Raw genomic sequence first — 19,016 nt, forward strand, 5'->3', positions numbered from 1 at the left:
CTGCCTGAAGCACCACCCAGAGTTGTGAGGTGGATTTTGTAGACTCTGTAATGTGTAAGCTGTCAACTAAAGAAAAATTTATTCCAATTGCTGTCTCAGACCACCTGGGCTTCCCAAGACTTGATATACCAAGAACTGATAGAACTGCCAAATCTCTCTCTCTCTCAAACATAAAAACAACCCAACTCAGAGACCAACTTAAAACATCCATAGAGTTAAATTAACACGCTCATTTCACTGAAGGCAGCTAACTTTGATTCATGTTTAAATCTGTGCAAAATTGTGTCAGAGTATGTCTTTTCTTGTTTCCTCAGCATGTAAAGGGGGATGAAGGTGGGTGTATATGAGCCCAATGCTGCTTGCTTGTTTTTTTAATATATATTTCATTTATAAGGATGGATGGACTGAAGAAGAAAACTACACCAGACTCAGTTTTATATCATGGCCTAGAAATTCATAGCTGTCTTCACAAGATACACATTTATCTGAAACGTTCACCAATTCCCTTGTGAAGTCTGCTAAGCATAGCCATCTGTTTTTTTCCCTACATAATAATTTTACAGATATTGTCACTCAGTTTGTGTTACTGTAAGTCTTTTACCGATTTTAATTTTTATGCTGAGTTTTTGCATTTTTTCATTTAAGCCTGCAACTAACAAGAAATTAATATATTTATTACTCCCTCTATCTCTCTCAATATATATTTCTATATTTCTCTACTTTGTGCAGGCTCACTAGATTTTTCAGAATATCTGAGACAAGCTTATTCTGAAAGGGAGCATTCAAGGTGGTTAAAAATATGCTTTGCTAAGCATATTTTATAATGGACAGTGGGACCATTGGAAGTTAATTTACCTAGAAAACAGCTATATAAACTGACTTTGTTTAAAGTACCATGACATCTAATTTATGTAATCAACATTGGAACTAGATGCTATTATATCAAATAAAACTTCCAAATATGGAATAAAAATTTATATTCCTTTTTATCTCATGAGTGGTTATATTTTCATCTTTTCTCTCTTTCCAAAAAGCACCAGAACTTCTAGTCAGAACCTGCTACATTGCCATCCTTTCAGAAGATGCTTTCTGAAATGGTGACACCATGAGTATTGGATTACATATATAGGTTCTAATCTCCACAAAATAGAAGCTGAATGAGTGTCACTGCTTTCATATATTCTTTCCCTCTTCCTTTAATCCTGCTGAAAAGATTCTCTTTTATCTCAAAGGCCAGACATCCTTAGTAGTTCCTGTACTGTAAAAAAAATCTCTCTTTTAATCTCACAATCTCACAGATCCTGTGGATTTCCAGTAGCTCCAGAGTAAATAACTTTATTCTCTTGTAGAAATACCTGTACTTAAAAACAGCCATTTTCTCTTTCCTAACATCATGAAAGCGCTTCCCATACAATCAAGTGTTCAGCAACTGAAACTATCAGTATATGCACAGAAATGATGCATCTGGGTTTCCAAGTGAGGAATGTGGTTTATGCACAACTATTCCAAGTTCTGTGTTTTTAGGTATCATTTATGAAATCAACAAATTCCAGCAATACCCAATATTCCTCCACACCACTGAGACATAGTAGCAATGCATGAGTTTGATTTACGTATGACAGAAATTTAATTTGCTTAAACTGATATTACTCAGAGGTTTTAAACTCTTCCTCTTCAATGAGTTTTACAGGAAGAACAATACTTACATTGTACTCACTAACAAGAGTTAATTTACTACCCCAAAGGTGCTAGCATTTCAAAAGCATCACTGCAAACGAAAGACTAATGCTGTAAGAGATTATATTTCACTAGCAAGGAAACTTGTCAATCTTTGATTAAATTAATGATCAAATGGAGTGTTTTAGGAAACACTCAATAGTGTCGCCAGTAAAGTACAAGGAAATCCTCCAAGTAAGGATTTGCATTTTAGAAGAGAATGCCTGGAGGATGTAGCATATTTATGAGTCAGATGCATGTTCCAACAACTGAGAAAATAATTTTGTCACTGAGCCTCATTTTTCAGCCCTGTTGTCTGAATAAAGAGCGAAGAAGATTATGAGGTTAAGAGCAAGTAACAAGGAAGCTGTACATTATTGCAGTTTTCCATTTTCACAAAGTGAGGCTGATTTTTTTCCCTCCCAGTGCCAAAATTTTTTAACAGTCTGGCAAAATCTTCTTACTAAGAGGTGAATGTTGTTAAGACTTGAAGCCCACCACAACAAAATGTGGTTACTCCTAAGCCAGAAAAAAGACCAGCCAGGAATTATTCTGCAGCTGTGTCACCAAACAGAAGGGCATGGGATGGTGTGCTCACATGGATGAACAGGATGGCAGCATCCAAACTAACTACTGGGAATGGCCCTGGACCTCAGCCAAGCCCAGAACCATGCAAGGGTGTTGCTGGGAGTTGCTGGTTCCTTTGGGCCAAAAAGTCACTTAAAGATAAGTTTAAAACATCACTGTCCCAGTGCTAAAATATGTGCCTAAGCTCTACTTAGTATGGATGCAACCTGTGTGCCCTTCTCTACTAATCAGACTTGGTTAAAGGCATCAAGATAAGAGTAAGTTTGTGTTAATGGGTGTCCTGAAGGAACCCTCAACAGAAGCCTCCCTGAGAGTCGACAGGAAAACAAGGATGGGCTCCAAAACTGAATTCATGATGGAATAAACTGGCAATCCCTGTTTCATTTCTCTTAATTAAAGAGGAAAGCATTATCTGACACAAATTTAAGGAAAAAATGAAGTATCTCATTTACTTGAAGAGCACAGGGACCCTAGATAGCAGCAGCATTTGGGTCCAAAGAAGGGCAATAAAGCTGGTAGAAGGTTCAGATAACAAATCTTACGAGAAGTGGCTGAGGGAGCTGGGGTTTCTTAGTCTGGAGAGCAGGAAGCTCAGGAAAGACCTCCACAACTGAAAGGACACTGCAGTGACGTGGGGGTCAGTCTCTCTTGCCCTGTCTCAAGTGAAAACAAAAGAGGAAATGGCCTTAAATTGCACCAAGGGAGATTCAGATTAGATTATTAGCAATCCTTTTTTTCACTGAATGAGTGGTCAGGCATTGAAATGAGTTGCCCTGGGAGGTGGTGGAGGCACTGTCTGTGGAAGTATTGAAAAGACACACTGGATAAGGCATCGGGGGATATGGGTTAGGGGTGAATATGGTGGTATTGGGTTGATGACTGGACTTGATGATCTTGAAGGTCTCTTCCAACCTTGATGATTCTGTGAAAGCTGACAACCAAAGAGGAACCAATAAGGAGAGAGAAGGGGATGTACTTTCTCCTTTTCATGCATGCTAAGGGAAGGACAATCTAATCTGTATGTGATTGGACTACAGAAGAGCTTTAAATTGTGAAACAAAAATTTCTTCAGTGAAGCGGGGTCAGGCATTGGAACAGACTGCACGAGTGGCTGAATCACCATCCCTGGAAGCGTTCAAGAAACATGTGGATGCGGCACTGTGGGGACACGGTTTAGTGCTGAACACAGCAGTGCTGCATTAACAACTGGACTCAATGACCTTAGAGATCACTCCCAAACTTAACAATTCCATGACTCTGTGATTCTAAAAATCAAATCTGCTAAACATACATTCCAAATATAAATGTTTACTGGATTATTCAAATAAAAAATACAACAAATTAACCTCTAGCTCAGAATAATAAACTGTAAACAATAAAAGGCTCTTAAAGCAAAGAATTTTAAGACCAAACCCAAAATTTGTATAATGAAAAAATACCACCAAGAACTACACAAATATAAAATCAAATTATCTAGCTACTAAAATACACATATGCGCTCAAAATCTTGTGGGAATCAAATATTCCAGTAAAAATAAAGAGAGAGATGGAAACACAAGTTTCTTATTATCACACTTCATATGTTATAAAACCTAAGAGTTAACTTATTTTTGGCAAAGGGACAAAGATTGCACAATACCCTGGCTTACCCAAACATTTTCTATTGTTGAATGCATCTTAAATGTAGCTTGTCATATATTAACTTTACGCACACAGTACACCATGAGATCTCAGAGTGCCCCAAAGATCCCTTAATTTCAAAATACTGACAAAAACCTGCCAGTATCCGGTGAGCCAGGTGTAAAAATGTTACTCAACTATTTATAGTTAAAATGAAAGTAGATAAAATCATCTGAGCAATAAAGACAACAGATTTTGTCCCCCAAAAAGTTGGCACTTTTGGACAAATTAAAACACATATTTTCTAGAATGCTCCTTTTTGAAAATATGTAAGATTTCTCTCAAAAAATGTTATTGTTTATAATCACAAAGTGAAATATGCCTGTAAATATAGATCACGTTATCCTCAAGTTTCACATTTTTAGTTCCTTTTTCCTCTAAAGGAAGAAAAAGTTAGATGTGAAATGAAAATGGTTATGAAGCAGTGGATATGCATATATTAATCCCATACATTACATTTATTAACCACATGCATATATTAACCCCAGACTTCCTGTCACTGCTAACATGGCACTTCCTTCCATTGAAGATTTTATAAAGTAAAAGAAGAAACAATGATTTAGTAAGGGTGAATGTTGAAAAATGAAAATTCTGTATTCTCCATTTATCAGCCACTAACAGACTGAGTTATTACTGAGCAGTTTGCCATTTACAGAGAGCAAGGATATGGTTCTGCCTCAGCCTTCTTACTGCTTCACTGTGACAAAGAAAAATGTTCAGACATACAGAACATGCAGTAACAGCTCTCACTCTCATTGAGTTACACAAACCAAGACTGAGTTGCAGAAGCAGTGATAGTTGTATTAAATTTTTAAAACTAATGTCTTTCACAGTAGTACTCACAATTTATATTACTGTTCATTCCCATACATTTTCCCATGTCTAACCAGCAATCTGTTCGCCTCAAGATAAAAAAACCACTATAAAAATCACAACCAGTCTTAATTTTTGGTGTAATACATAATGCAATTGCCAAATATCTAGTGATTTGCTTATAAATTATTTAAAGATGAGGACAAGGAAGTCATAAAAATATTTCTCACCATTATTAATTATTTATATTCCAAGGGCATTAAAGATTCAAATTCAGACTCAGAATTACATCAGTCTGCTTTATTATATGTTACTAGGATCAAGCCTTTTTTTCTTTGTTTGTGTATAACAGAATAGAGTTTCCACAGGAAATGCATGGCATTACCCATAGGCTGAGCACAAGCACTGCTTTGCTAATAAAGCAACTCCTGTTGAAGAAGGTTCATGTACCTGAAGTTCTGACGCTCGTTTCATCATCTCCAGGGTGATGTAGCAACCAATAGAATGAGCAATCAGTACCAGCTTTATATCTTTTGATACATTCTTTCTGAGGAAGTTCAGCTTATGCTCTACTTGTCCATTAAGTCCAAAAACATCCTCTAGCTCCTTAATATCTGTGTCTGAAACATAAAAGAAAAGAAGTCCTTTGGTTCAGTGAAAGAAATTTCAGGCATGTCTTTCCCCCCCCCCTTCTTTGTACAACACTGAAATAAAAACCCAAATAAAACACACACAAACACCCCCCCCCCCCCCCCCCCCGACTTAAAAATTTAATTTTCAGTTACCACCACTGGAAAATACTGACTGATAAATTGCATGCACAGAATATAAAGTCTTTTGTGTAGCTTGGGAACCAGCACAGGATATGTAAAAACATGGAGATGTCATAGCACATCATTCACTACTTTGATCTCCTTCATTCAGAACAAGACCAAACTCAGGGCATTGGATCAGCTTAAATCAATCCAACTTTACATGGAGAGATCAGGGCCTACAACGGCAATACTGCCCAGGAATGAATCCCTCCTCACAGAAGACAAGTTACCATACATGCCATAGCAACCTTTGGATATTCAAAATCTCCTGTCTTAAAGATGCACAAAAATGTCCCATGGAATGAGGAAAAGTAGGAAATGCCTATGTATCAACACAGAACACTAGCACCTGCATAAAATACCCCTGTTAATGGAGGTTCTTATCATTGTCAATTCAGCTGCAAAGAGGAAAATCAAGTTAAGAGCTTCATGGTTCTAGATTACTGTACAATTTCATTCCTGTTTTGCCAGGGACCTTCTAAAGGAGCTTGGGCAATCCCTCATGATGAGGACTTGGCTCCTTGCTCCCTGGCCAGTCAACAAGACAAAACTAAACTGGTGTCTGTAAGAATATAAAGCAATTCAGGCATCTTTAACTTCCTTATTACAAGGGTGACATGTATCTCAAGTTCTGCAGTCTAAGGGGGTTCACAGCTCTTTCATCTGCTACAAAAGTGCTTTAACCACTAAATTAAACTAAACTAAACTAAACTAAACACAAAACTAAGTTAAGGATATAACTCCAGTTTATGCTAGACTACTCCATTGACATGACAGTTAAAAGAACTACTAAAAAGAAGAATAAAAGAAAGAATGAAGGAATGCATGCCCCTACCTTATCTAGATGAGATGGAGTAGTACTAATATAATTTAATCTCTTAAATCTGTGGTATTATCTCAGGGTTCAGTTTCATACTACAGATTAAACCAACAACTCAGGAGCAGCTAACAGAGTACACACACAGCCCTAACTGGCCCAGTAAGGCGTTTAACTTCTCACTTGGTGTTCTTTTGATGAGCTCTGCAACTGTTCCCTGTGTGAAAAATAACGTGGAAGACAGTGTCCACCAGGCAAAGACACTGTAAAGATAAATACATTAAAAAGACTGAAATGCATCAAAAAACTACTGTATGAGAAAGTCAGAACTGTAGATTGTAGATTTCAGATTGTTCTGCACCTGCTTGAGGAAAGAGGTAATTAGGAGTTGACTGCATATGACTGTAAACAGCATTTATCAAATTATGGCTGTCAGTGCTTTAATTCATACACTGTAAATTTCATGGCAACTGGACAGTAACCTCAAATACTAAAGATTATTAACACTTCTGTAGTGAAGTTATTGGGAGGTAGATAGTGACAGAACTAATTGGTAGCCCAAGTAGGCTGGTACTACATCACCTTTCTGATCATCTGTATGAAACACAACCTTTAGAAGCAAAATGATTGCTCAAGATGGATCTTTTCTGAGTTTAAATAATTACCACTGAAGTCCCAACAAAGTTGTTTATCAGTTAAACTAGTATTTCTGCTAAAACTACCGATGATCCTATTCCAGTATAATTTAGAGCAATTTACTCAAAATGAAAAACGGTTTACCAAAACACACCCAAGCAATGCAAAATTAGACGAGAAGTGATACTTTGTTTATTAGGCTTTCTACATGTAATGGAAAACAAAGAGTTTGTTCTATTTTCCAAAACCCTAAATAAAGGCCTAAGGCAAAAACATTGCCTTAGTTTCTATTTTTAGCAAAAGCTGCCTTTCCTACATTAAATTACACAGCAGCTCAGCCTCATGCAGGAATAGTTTCCCAAGTCTAATTATAGATACATGTAACACAAAAATTGCCAGTATAATAGAAATATGATGGCCCATTGGATACAGCAACAAGTGAAAGAGTAAGTTATATTGATTATTTATGTATTACAACATATAATATCTATGTGTTGGGTTGAGTCAGTCAACTGTGCCATGTAAACATTTGCTATAACTTCCGTACTGTTTTACTCAGGCACTGTCATCTTGGTAGTTTATCAACACACCTTTTAATGTTTTACATTTCATTTCAACTCTTGAAAATAAGTGTTTTCAGCTTATTTTCCAGTTAGAGCAAGGGAAAAGGAGGCAAAGTAGGTGCATAAATCTTCTAGAGAACTTTTCATGGTTCACAAGACCCCAGAAACCAAGCAGGAAACAAGAAAAAATTTTATTTGTATTATTCAGTCTCATGAGGTTAATGGCTTTTCCGTACATGAATTTAGCATCTGCTAAAAGACCTGCTGAAGACTGCTGCTATGAAATTAATAAATAGCACAGCAGAGACAGTCTAGGCCCATCTCAATATTTTCCAAGTTTAGATAACTATGTTAGACAAATACAGTTAATTAGTTAAGACATTACATACCTAATTTAATGTTTATTTACCTAATAAATAGCAATGCTGACATTCTGGCCAACATACCCAAAGCTATTGACTTCAGTAGGAATGTGCCTGTTCAGAACCAGCTGTGTTGCCAGAGCAAGAACTCTGAGGAAGGACATGACTGGGGATTGAGAATAGAGTGAAAACAATGGCTTTTCCCCCTTGCATTTGGCCAGACCTGAGAACACTCAACTGAAGCCTGTGCACCAGTGTTTCCTTAAGGGAGCCAGGGAGAGTTGAGCCTGCAGAAGCGATTTTTAATTGGATGGGTCAGTTGTGATTGATGATGATCATGGACAGTTGTTCTGCTGTGGGCCAAATCAGCCTCATCGCAGCCCTGCTCACACATTCAGAGCAAGGATGCTCAAATTCGCTCGGCTATTTGCCTGTGTTGCACACACACACAGAACCTCCCTGAGGCTGCAAGTGAGTCCTGACAGCCAGGGCTGACCCCAGAGAATTGTTTCAGCTGTTTAGTACAACTTTTCCTTTTCTTCTGAAATAGTGGTTTATTGCCAAACCCAATCACCTTGGCACTATTCCTAGAGAAGCCACATTGGGGAATGAACATGCAGTGTGGGGTCTGGTAATCCCTATGCAAAACTCTCATCATGGACCAACCCCACAGTCCTCAGGTGAAACTCCAGTGTCACATAACCCTGTACTGAAATAGGCATTCTATTTGACATCTGGACAAAAATAAAATTGCCCACGCCTCGTGTAACTTCATGTTTCCCCAACACAAATGCTACACTTCTAATAGTCCAAAATGTGTGAGAGCTGGGCTGCATCACAAGTCTGAAAGATTTATTTTAGAGAATAAAATCACCCAGGGATTATCCAAAATCAACACAAATTTCTTGGGTGGAGAAGCTTAAATGGGTTCTTTGTATAAGCAAACAGACTTGCACAAACACACTGGCAGTCAGCACTCCAATGGCTCTACATCAAAGAAGAGACCAGAGTGACTTCACCTCAGGTGTGGAATACATGCCATGGCTGAAGGAGAGCTCATTTAAGCAGTTTTCAGATAGTAGAAATTATACGACTTCTACCTTATGCTACAAACACCCCATCTGGGCCAAGACATGATTTTAAGACTTTATTTAACTGGTGTATTAAAAGAAATACTGTATTTCTTTTTTTTTTTTTTTTTTTTGGCAAAGCAATAATTTTCTGATGTGCTTTTGGAAAAGCAAATGTGCCATCACTTTAATGAATCCCTTTCTAACCTCTGCTAAAACTACAGGCAGAAAACAATGATAGATCAAAAAACTCTGTTTGCTCTAAGATTAGTTGACAAGTTAATCTTGCTAGGAAAGAGGACTTCGGTTTTCAGAGAAATAACAGAGAATTGTGTTTGTTTGTTTTTCTGCTGTGTATGCAAGGGAAATTCGTATGCAGAAAAAAAGCACAGCAGTTGTATGAGCAGACTTTAGGCAGCCAATTCATAAAATTTAGCCTTTCATTAAAAAGTCTGCTGAATCATAGACTTCTTTTTACTGGAAGATTCAAAAAGATACCAGAGGCCTGACTTTCTAACAGGAGCATCAAATTTCCGCATGCCTTTGTGTTTCCAAAATTTCACAATTTTACATGTCCATACTCTGAACTGCCCTGGTCACAACAGGTGACTGAGTATTACAAGGCCTCCAAATTACGCATGAACAAATAAGGAACCATGAGGAAAGGTGACCTGCAATTACATATAATGAAGGAAAAGGAGGTAAAAACCAGGTCTACCCACATTGTATCTTCCTCTTCCATGGACCACTGACTGTAAGATGTGGTAGCTGGATATCTAAGGACAAACTTCAATCAATCCCTTCCATAAACTCGCGTGGTCAAGAATTTTCAGAACTGGACCTTTTGCAGGAAAAGGACAAGTAAGTGTCTGGAGACTGAACTAGTGGGATAGCTCAGGGACATATAAATTCCTCTGCACCTCCACCAAATACCCCAAGTAAAACCAACATATTGAGCCAAGTGTTTTAGACTTTACATACCACCTCCTTTTTCCACCACAAACACGTATACAGACACTGGTGGAAGGAGCAGTAGTTTTGACTGAATAACTTGTGCTTAGATGAAGCAACACCTGGAAAGTTTCTATCTTTTCCTTTATGTAGTGACAAGCAGAAATTACAACTGAATTACTTAGATTAGCTGTTAAAATGGTGGGCATAATATGAAGTCTAATTCTGGAAATTAAATAAGTAATTTGATTGCTTTTTTTTCTCATAGCAAAAGACAAGAATTCCTCAAAATTTAACCATGCCATTTGAAAGTGTTTGGATACAACTGTAATCTTAAAACTTGAGACTTAAGGTTTGTGGGTCTAGTTTGGCATCCTTTAAAGATATATTGCTCAAAGCCTGAATGTTTCACTCAATCTTTCATTTGATTAGTGAAACATGGATAATTTGTATCAGTAAGCAATCAAATGCCAAAGAAATAGAATGGAAACCCTGAAAGAATCTTAAAATAAATATTGAAGAACTCCTCCTGACACCAAGAACCAGGTCTTAAAGCACTGTGTTTTAGATTAACCCTTAGACCTTAGTCTGGCCCTAGCACCCTCAAGAACTGTTCATGCAACTTCTAAGATAAACACACCACTCATTAGTGTTTATTGGAGCAATTACTTTCTGTAAAGGTATCCTCCACAAATAAATTACCATTTACTCAAGATACTGAAGTGGTCATATGTATTATTTTCTTTACTAGAAAAATAACAAGGCCTTATTTTACAAATTGAACTACTGATTTCCTTCGCTTTCTACACACCTATTGCTGGGACACTTGTTTAACACCTAATATGTTTTTCAAAGGAAGCTGTATTATAATTAAATTAGTACGGGTGTAGTCTGACAGAATGAACTAATAAACATGACAAATACTAAACCCCAGATTTTTACTAAAGGCATACAGGAGCACCATGAACTTTTAAAATTATCTCTTATAAACTTATTTTATTTTACATTCCCAGTCTTGCTTCCCCCCGTTCAGAGTAACTATTATCAAGTCATTATGAAATAACAGTACAAACTTGGAAGCAGAATTTTGTTGCTTGTCTCCTATTTTGGCAAGGCAAACACCATTAAAAAGTGTTTTATTATGCAGTTCTACGCCAATCAATGTCTCCATTCCAAGCACTTTAATGGGCAAAAAGGAAATGTTATATGGGTGTTTTGCATAATGTTTATGGTAAATTTTTCTGTATTTAAATGACTGCACTTTGCAGTCAGTAAGCTGAATAACTGCAAGCAGTGGAATCTGTGAAAATTCTCAGCACCATATTGTAAAGAGAGAAAACAAACAGTAAAACAAACTTTAAAAAAATCCCACACTTTGCAGGGTACAGACAAGAGATGCATCACTGTACAGGGGCAGATCTGAATTTCCATAAAATTACCTCAATGAGCAAAAAACAAAGAGGTCTGAGTCCATGGGAAGGTGATTGTCCATGCTGTGCTTCTTGTTTCTAGACACACTGAAGCCAAGTGCAAGGCTGTGTCAATGCCCCACCACTTGTCCACACAAACAAAACTGCACACTTCAACAAAACTTGCTTTTATATGGATTAACAACAGAAGAAAACCAGAATAGTGATGTTCTGCACTTCACCAAGAACGGGTAGATGCAGCATAGATGGTAAGGAAAGGACAGCAGAAATTGTACCAGTATTGAAGGGAACAAAAACAGATGAATATCACTTCACAGGCATCGATTCCATTGGTTATGACAAATGAGGTGCTGCACCACAGTAGGCAAGTCTAACAGTCACACCTATTGAAAACAGCACTTCAAAACTTTGGGAAGTTTAAACAGATACAAATAGAGAAAGAAGGGCTGAGAGCAAACAAGGGAGAGCCAGCCGGAGTTTGGAGCAGGGTAAGACAGCTGGCCAAGGAAGACAACCCATGTTATTTCCGACAGGAAATAGAATTATTTTCAAAGTAAGAGAAAATGAGAAGGTGCACAACATGATGTTAAGAGAAGGAAAAGGGAAAAAGCAGGAAGTTGAGAGGTGCAGTTTTACAACAGCCCAAGTCACAATACAGAATCTGTACTTCACAGTGATTGGACAGACTGATGGGTGACATTTTCTGAAGTGTTTGATGCTTATACTGAATTCAAGCCGTAACTTTTATTTTGCTAGGACAGTCCCAATTTTTCTTGAAAATCCATCCCAAAATTTTATTCAGCACTGTGATATCAACCAAGTGATATCTGACTTAACTGACATGTTCAATAAAGTACAACACTTCAGAGTAATACCAAAGTAACTGTAACACACTTCCTGTTTCACCATCTCCTATAACGGGCATTAGGATGGCATTCGGTAAACTTAGTCCTTTTCCTTTGCCCTTGTGTATATTCATCTTGGATGACACTGTTTCAATAGAAGTATAAAGAGAAATGTAGGTTTCTCTGTTCATTTGTCCACAAAAACATTAAATTTAATAGCCAGATCTAAATTATGTAACAACAGCCTCCTTTTTAAGGAGTAAACGATCCACTTAGGCAAGCATAACATTTTTCCATCTTTCATCTGTATCCCTCAAAACCGATGGATTATAAGAAGCCTTCAAATTATTATCCTCTATTCCCTGCAGCTGTAAGCTGGTGGCACAGGACTGACTGCTAAGAGCTACGTCAGTTTATGCCAGCAGAGAATACAACCACCTGCTAGCAGTGCTGAGGCCTGTAGCACAGCATGTCTGCAAAATATTCTGCAATGCAGAGCTACCTCATAGGACTCAGTCAACACCCCCAGTGCTACCTGCCTTGAAAAGCCTTGTAATCTCTGCTTGGGCTCCTCTTCATACAAGGAGTGTGACCTGACAGCAAAGGGAACCAACCATGGCTCAGTGACTCCCAGCACTGATTCCCACTGGCAAAAGAGAAATGGACAGAACAGCACGTGCAAAAGTCTGAATTTATGAAAATCAGAGGCAAAACTGAGGAGAGCAAATAGAATTTCACCTTGTACTTTGCATAAATGTAGCAGGTTTCTTTATCAGTTGCTGATGCTTAAAATAACCATTTGCATATGCTGTGCAGTGCAATTTTTGTATCTTTGGGGAGGAAACACATTTTTGTGAAATGACTACTTTAAATTCTGATTTATATCTTTTCTTCTCCAGTGTTTTGTTACACTGTTTAAAAATTCACTCCCTGTTACCAAGATAGCAGTTTCCTTTTTAAGCTTCCTGAAGAAAATGCTGAAGGTTTCTTTCTTAGCCACCCACCTGAACTGCCCAGCACACAACTATGGCAACCTGCCCAAGGTACTACTGTAGCTTTATTCTACTTGGAATTTTACTTGACAGGTGAAATAGAGATTGAAGTGCCACCAGTACAAAACTGAGTACTTAAAAGGACCACAAGCAAGCTGGAGAGAGACTTTTACAAGGGCATGGAGTGATAAAACAAAGGGAAATGGCTTTAAACTGCAAGAGGGCAGGTTTAGTTTAGGTATAAGGAAGAAATTCTTTACTGTGAGGGTGGTGAGACATTGAGACAGGATGCCCCAAGAAGTTGTGGATGCCACAACCTTCAAGGAGAGGCTGAACTGAGCTTTAAGCAGCCTTATCTCATGGAAGGTGTTTCTGCCCATGGCAGGGGAAGAATAAGGGATTTTTTGGTCTTCATTCTGCACTTGTGAGAGATCCTACATGGAAAGTAAATCAGTTCATCACAAGCAGTTCTAGAGTCACAGTTGTAAAAAGTTTGGTTTCCTCAGTCATTTACATCAGCAGGCATTGAAGCAACAGCTCAATATAAACATTTTGAAACTGCCTGAGGCTTTACAGTATAATTTATATAAAAAGACCTCAACTGAGTTTTACCTGCACTCCAGACATAAACAGCTCCAAATATGATCAAGTAGTTTCATACTGAAGTGTATTCAGAAACACTGATATTGCTCTCTTTGTGATTAACTGAAAAATCCTCCAAATCATGTAAACCATAGCATGGAATTCAGTGGAGTCTTTGACAGTAAACTCAGCAGTAATATGCTTGAAGCCATAGTTCTGTTCTGAAAAAAGTGACACTACAATGGAAATTCCCAAGAATTTTAATTACCTGCTACAATGTTTAACTCAATGGGGAATTCTTTGGCAATAAAGTAGTCATCTGACCACACCAGTAATTCAATTACTGTAGTAAATTAGATTATTTTAATATATGTATCAATCAATAAAACCTCAAATTCAGCCTTTAGAAAGGTATGAATATGTCTATCTTAAAGAAAGACAGTAGTGCCATAGGGTATCAAAACTAGAAAAAAGAAAAACTTCATCCAGCAAGCGGCAATGAGACTCCCTCATTCATACTGAATCTACAGTACCACATCATTTTGTTCTTTATCATTGCCCCAAGCACTCTGCCTCTACTCAGAACTTTCAGATTTAAGATCCACTAGAGGTAACAGTAATACATTACTGATTCTTTAAGAATTAGGCCATTTGCAGTTACCTCTTCTGCACACTCTGCCTTACAGTTTCCTGTATTTCCTTGAAATGCCTAAACTGCTCCTCAAAGGAAAGGACTTCCTAAAACTGAAATAAAACCAGAAAGGGTCCATGTTCTAAACCTGATTACTTTCAGAATCTGGAATGGTGCCATGCGTTACGGATGGTTCGTCATTCTTTCTCACTCACAGTTATAGTTCACTATCAATTAAAAATAAAAATGTCATTAAACATTGGACTGATCCCATATGGATCTGCACCATTTGTTTCAAGTTTTGTGGGTATCAAAATTAAATCAAAGGTCCCTATTATAAATTAGAATTGCTAAATGAAACTATTGATCAGTTTTTCTTCCTGCAGCCAACCTGCGTAGTAAATAAAATTTTTGACTCAATTATAAAAACAAATCTAGACCTCTTACACCTTCAGGCATGACGATTATTCCGTGCTGTGGGGTTACTTCATTGTCATTCTGTTAGCAGATGCAAGAATATCTTTCAAACTGAGCTGCATTAAAATATTCCTAAGTATTCTCCCTGGGGAAAATAACTTGATCATGTCAATACTGTGTTTATTAAATTACGTTAGGTTTTTACTTTCCCTTTAACAGCAAGGCAAACATTTAAACAAGCTATTCTGAAACATCATAGCACTGCTCATCCCAGAGAACTGTGACCTGCCTTCAAACAGACACCAGAATATTTAACTGCTACCTTTTCATCAGGTTCAAATTCTTGATCACTTTTTCCTCCCCACTAAAACCACATGCATCTAAACAGAAATGGTGGCATCAGTTGGAGAACATACCTATGTCATGGGATGAAATGTAGAAAATAATTCATAAACAATTTCAAAACCTACATCCAAAGTTTCCTGGAATGCAGTAAAGACACTGTGCTCGCCAATGGATGATTCTTGCCTTTTTTTTTTTTTTTTTTTTAACATCTTGTTTTCTGGATAAAGATCCAGAAGATTGTATCAGTTTTCAAAAATCTTTAAAAACAGAATTATATTACTCTTATTTGTAGGTATGGATGAAAAATTCTGTTTCTTTTAACCAAGGAGTTAGTTGAATAAAGTACTAGAATGGATTAAAAAGCTCTCCACATGGATGTTTTTAAATAATATTCCAATAGATATTATGTCAACAGAATTAGTGGAAAATCTTGAAAGAAATAGAGAATGCAGAGAGCCTATTTTTCATATAGCCATAAGAAATGTAAAGACAAAGTCCTATTCCTTGTAATGTCCGCAAAAATTAGTCACTACCCCATCAAACTCAGGGGGATATAGAGATACATTAAGTGGTACTAAAACGAGCTTAATAGTGTTTAAGTGATCTTTACAAATAAATACATGGCTGCTAAGGTGTGATAATATAAACACTTCAAATTGTTAACATTTTGAATAGCCAGAAAAGAAAACAACAGAGCAACGTAGAAATACTTCATATATGGCAACATTTTATTTTTCTTAGTTTTGCTTTTGAATGGAACAAGACTTTTAAACACATGCTTAAAATTAAGCAGGACTGATAAAGTCAATGCCAAATGCCAAGATTTCACTCTAAGGATGTATTTGCATAATTATGGGCATGATTACGGGACCTCCATGAATAATTAACTGAATGTGGTTTAAAGGAAAGAAGTAAATGGAGTAGTGCAGCATCCCTAGGGCTGCTTACTTTTCACACATCTACATTTCAAGCATTCCAGTGGGTTCAAAACATGAAATGACCATTTGTTTCCTTAAAATAGACACTTAGCACTAAAGCCATACAGTAAAATTCAGATCTTGCCAGGCTGAGATAAAAACCTCAACATTTAAATGGCTCATAATAACTTTTACACATGCACACACACTTGCTTCCTTAGGTTGCCTTTTCCAAGACAAGGAAGGAATAGGATTTCTGGGCAACAGCAGTTGCTGGATCACAAGGGGCAGCAGGACTGCACTGCAGTGGGCTGACAGTTCCTGTCCCATCCTGTGAAAACCACCAGTCCCTCTGTGCACACCCTGACCTGGGATCCTCACTGCCGACGAACACCATGCAAGGAGCTCCATGTGATTAATCAGTGCCAAGGCCAGCTCTGCAAACAGGAACTTTCCCCTCTCTACATATTAAAAAAACTACACTTGGTATGAAATAGTTGTGAAACCAGCATAATTCTACCAGGATGGCATGCTCAAAACTTGGGATATTTTACTGTATCTACAGTGTGATACCACTAGATTGGGAGACATTGTGTCATATAAATCTGCATTAAAGTTAAGCAGAATCTTAATGTGTTCTGGGCCATAAACATGATTACAGAGTTCTCTGGGTCTGTAGTATAGAACTATAACTGACTAAACCTCAAAGGAACTTATATTAAAGATAATTCATCTTTCAATGACTCTCAGATATTTTAATTTATATGCTTAGGAAGCAGAAAATGTTGAAATATAAATTAATGGGAATTAAATGTGTGCAACGTGAATTAAATGTGCATATGCATGAGCTTAAAGTATGCATGTGAGAGGCCAGTCCAGCTGCCTTCCTACTGCTTTTCTCCCTATGTAAATATAAACATGCAAGACATAAATGCTTTTTAAACACAGCTATCACTGGGTACCTCAGTGTGGCCACATATCTGCCATTATGACAAATAATACAGGGCTGAAGCACAGATAAGGATTTGCTGGTCAAAAAAACTTCTGAGTACGACAGAGATTAATTCTGAGGTGTTTTTGTACTGACCAAAGAGACTGCCAGTATCTCTGATCCACTTGATTCAGCAACTTAAGATATTTTCCATCATCAGCAATTGCTAAAAACATCTATTCTACTTAAAATAAATGAGTCACAAGCCAGCAAAAACTACCAAATGCATACATAGTCCCTGTGCCTGTGTAATTTCTGTCCCTAGAAATGTTTAAGGCCAAGCTGGATGGAGCTGTGAGCAACATGGTCTAGTGGAAAGTGTCTGTGTCCATGGCAGGGGGGGGTGGAACTAAATGATATTTAAGCTTCCTTCCAACCCAGGCCTTTCTTTAATTCTGTGACACACAACAAGGACAAACCCCTATTTTTAGGAACCCAGTTCTTGAAACACCCAACTTCCATGACCTCCTCCTCCCCTGTTTGCAGCAGTGCAGACCACAATCCCCTCCCTGCCAGCACCACACATTCATGGTGGCACAACATCTCTAAGGGCACTGCAGCAAATGCTTACACAGAAGTGTTACTGGAAAAGTATTCTTAGTTACTATTCATCCCCTTTAGCAAGTGGAAAGCAGCAGGAGTGCCAACTGCATCTGATCAGCCAGATCACAGTTTGGGAATCACTGTCCTAAATAACTTGTAACCCTCCTATTATAGAACACCACACTCTTTGTCTTGTTCAGGCTACTATTTTAGGCTCTTTCCTGCCAGCACAGCATATCATGATGGGAAAAACTTATGGCTCATATCTGCTAATCATGCCCACACTTCTATCTGTCATTTGGTGGACAACTACTCAGCAATTAACAAGATTATTAACTTGCTGAAGTATAAATCTGATTTTACCCTAACAATTTCAGTTATTTTTGCTGGATTTATATCACTTGAGCTAGAGGCAGACTCTCACTCATAGCCAATTCTGCAGTTTCATTAGAAGCCAGAGGGCTGCAAAAGCAAACTCCATTCAGATGAATTGTAACAACAGCCAAGAAGCAATATATCAAATAAATTTAAGCTCCACACCACTTCCAAATTTTCCTGTAATGCTAGAATTTATTTTTTCATGCACAGCTTCATTTCAGTTCAAAACTTCACACTGATGGTACATTAACATTTCGGGTTCACATAATCAATGCTTTCACAGATAATTTATTATTTCTTCACCACTTCTCTGCTTTTCCCATACTGTTTCTTAGGATGTAATTCAGTTTCAAAATGGTCTGAAGGCCCTACTCCCACTGTGTGAAGGGAAAGCAATGCAAAGACTCTTTTGATGGACTAGAAATCAATCATTATCTATCATTTTTCACCAAGAACCACGCTAAGGCTAGTTTAGCAGATTTTAAGGACACACTATTATCTTCTTCAGTCCATTGAACATAAAAGATCAAACTAGAAATTTATTTTGTAAATTGGCTATTAAGAATGTCACTAAAAATTTCCTGCCATTCTGATGGAAAAACATGACTGGCTGATTTGTATAGCTCAATACTCATCCATACTGTTTATACAATTCTAGAGATTTATCTTGAATATAATTTTTCATTTGGCCAAATATTGTATCATTAAGTCATGAATGCTAACTAGCTACTTATTAGGTATATGACATTTTAATACATCAATTGTGTCTCTTTAGTTGATTAAGATATGAACAACTGAATTCCATATTTCTGTAGCACTTGGCAAACATAGACTATTAGGACAAATAAATTAGTAATTTAATTATGATTTAATTTTTCATTACTCTCAGTATTACTTTGCTACCAAAAGCAGTTTATTGGCAGCCCTAAGGACA

The 19,016-nt window shown here is 37.4% G+C and overlaps 1 protein-coding gene across 1 annotated transcript in view; it reads right to left on the minus strand.

Moving 5' to 3' along the window:
• LDAH (lipid droplet associated hydrolase) overlaps window positions 1–19,016 on the minus strand; it is a 110,179-nt gene that overhangs the window by 57,603 nt on the left and 33,560 nt on the right. Inside the window, exon 4 of the mRNA XM_066179998.1 lies at window positions 5,248–5,417. Within this exon, the coding sequence (XP_066036095.1) occupies window positions 5,248–5,417 (170 nt within the window). The remainder of the gene's footprint in view (window positions 1–5,247; window positions 5,418–19,016) is intronic.

Source organism: Chamaea fasciata, unplaced genomic scaffold, assembly GCF_029207755.1.
Source record: "Chamaea fasciata isolate MVZ Bird 193981 ecotype frontalis unplaced genomic scaffold, bChaFas1.0.hap1 SCAF_3, whole genome shotgun sequence".
NCBI classification, from domain to species: domain Eukaryota; kingdom Metazoa; phylum Chordata; class Aves; order Passeriformes; family Sylviidae; genus Chamaea; species Chamaea fasciata.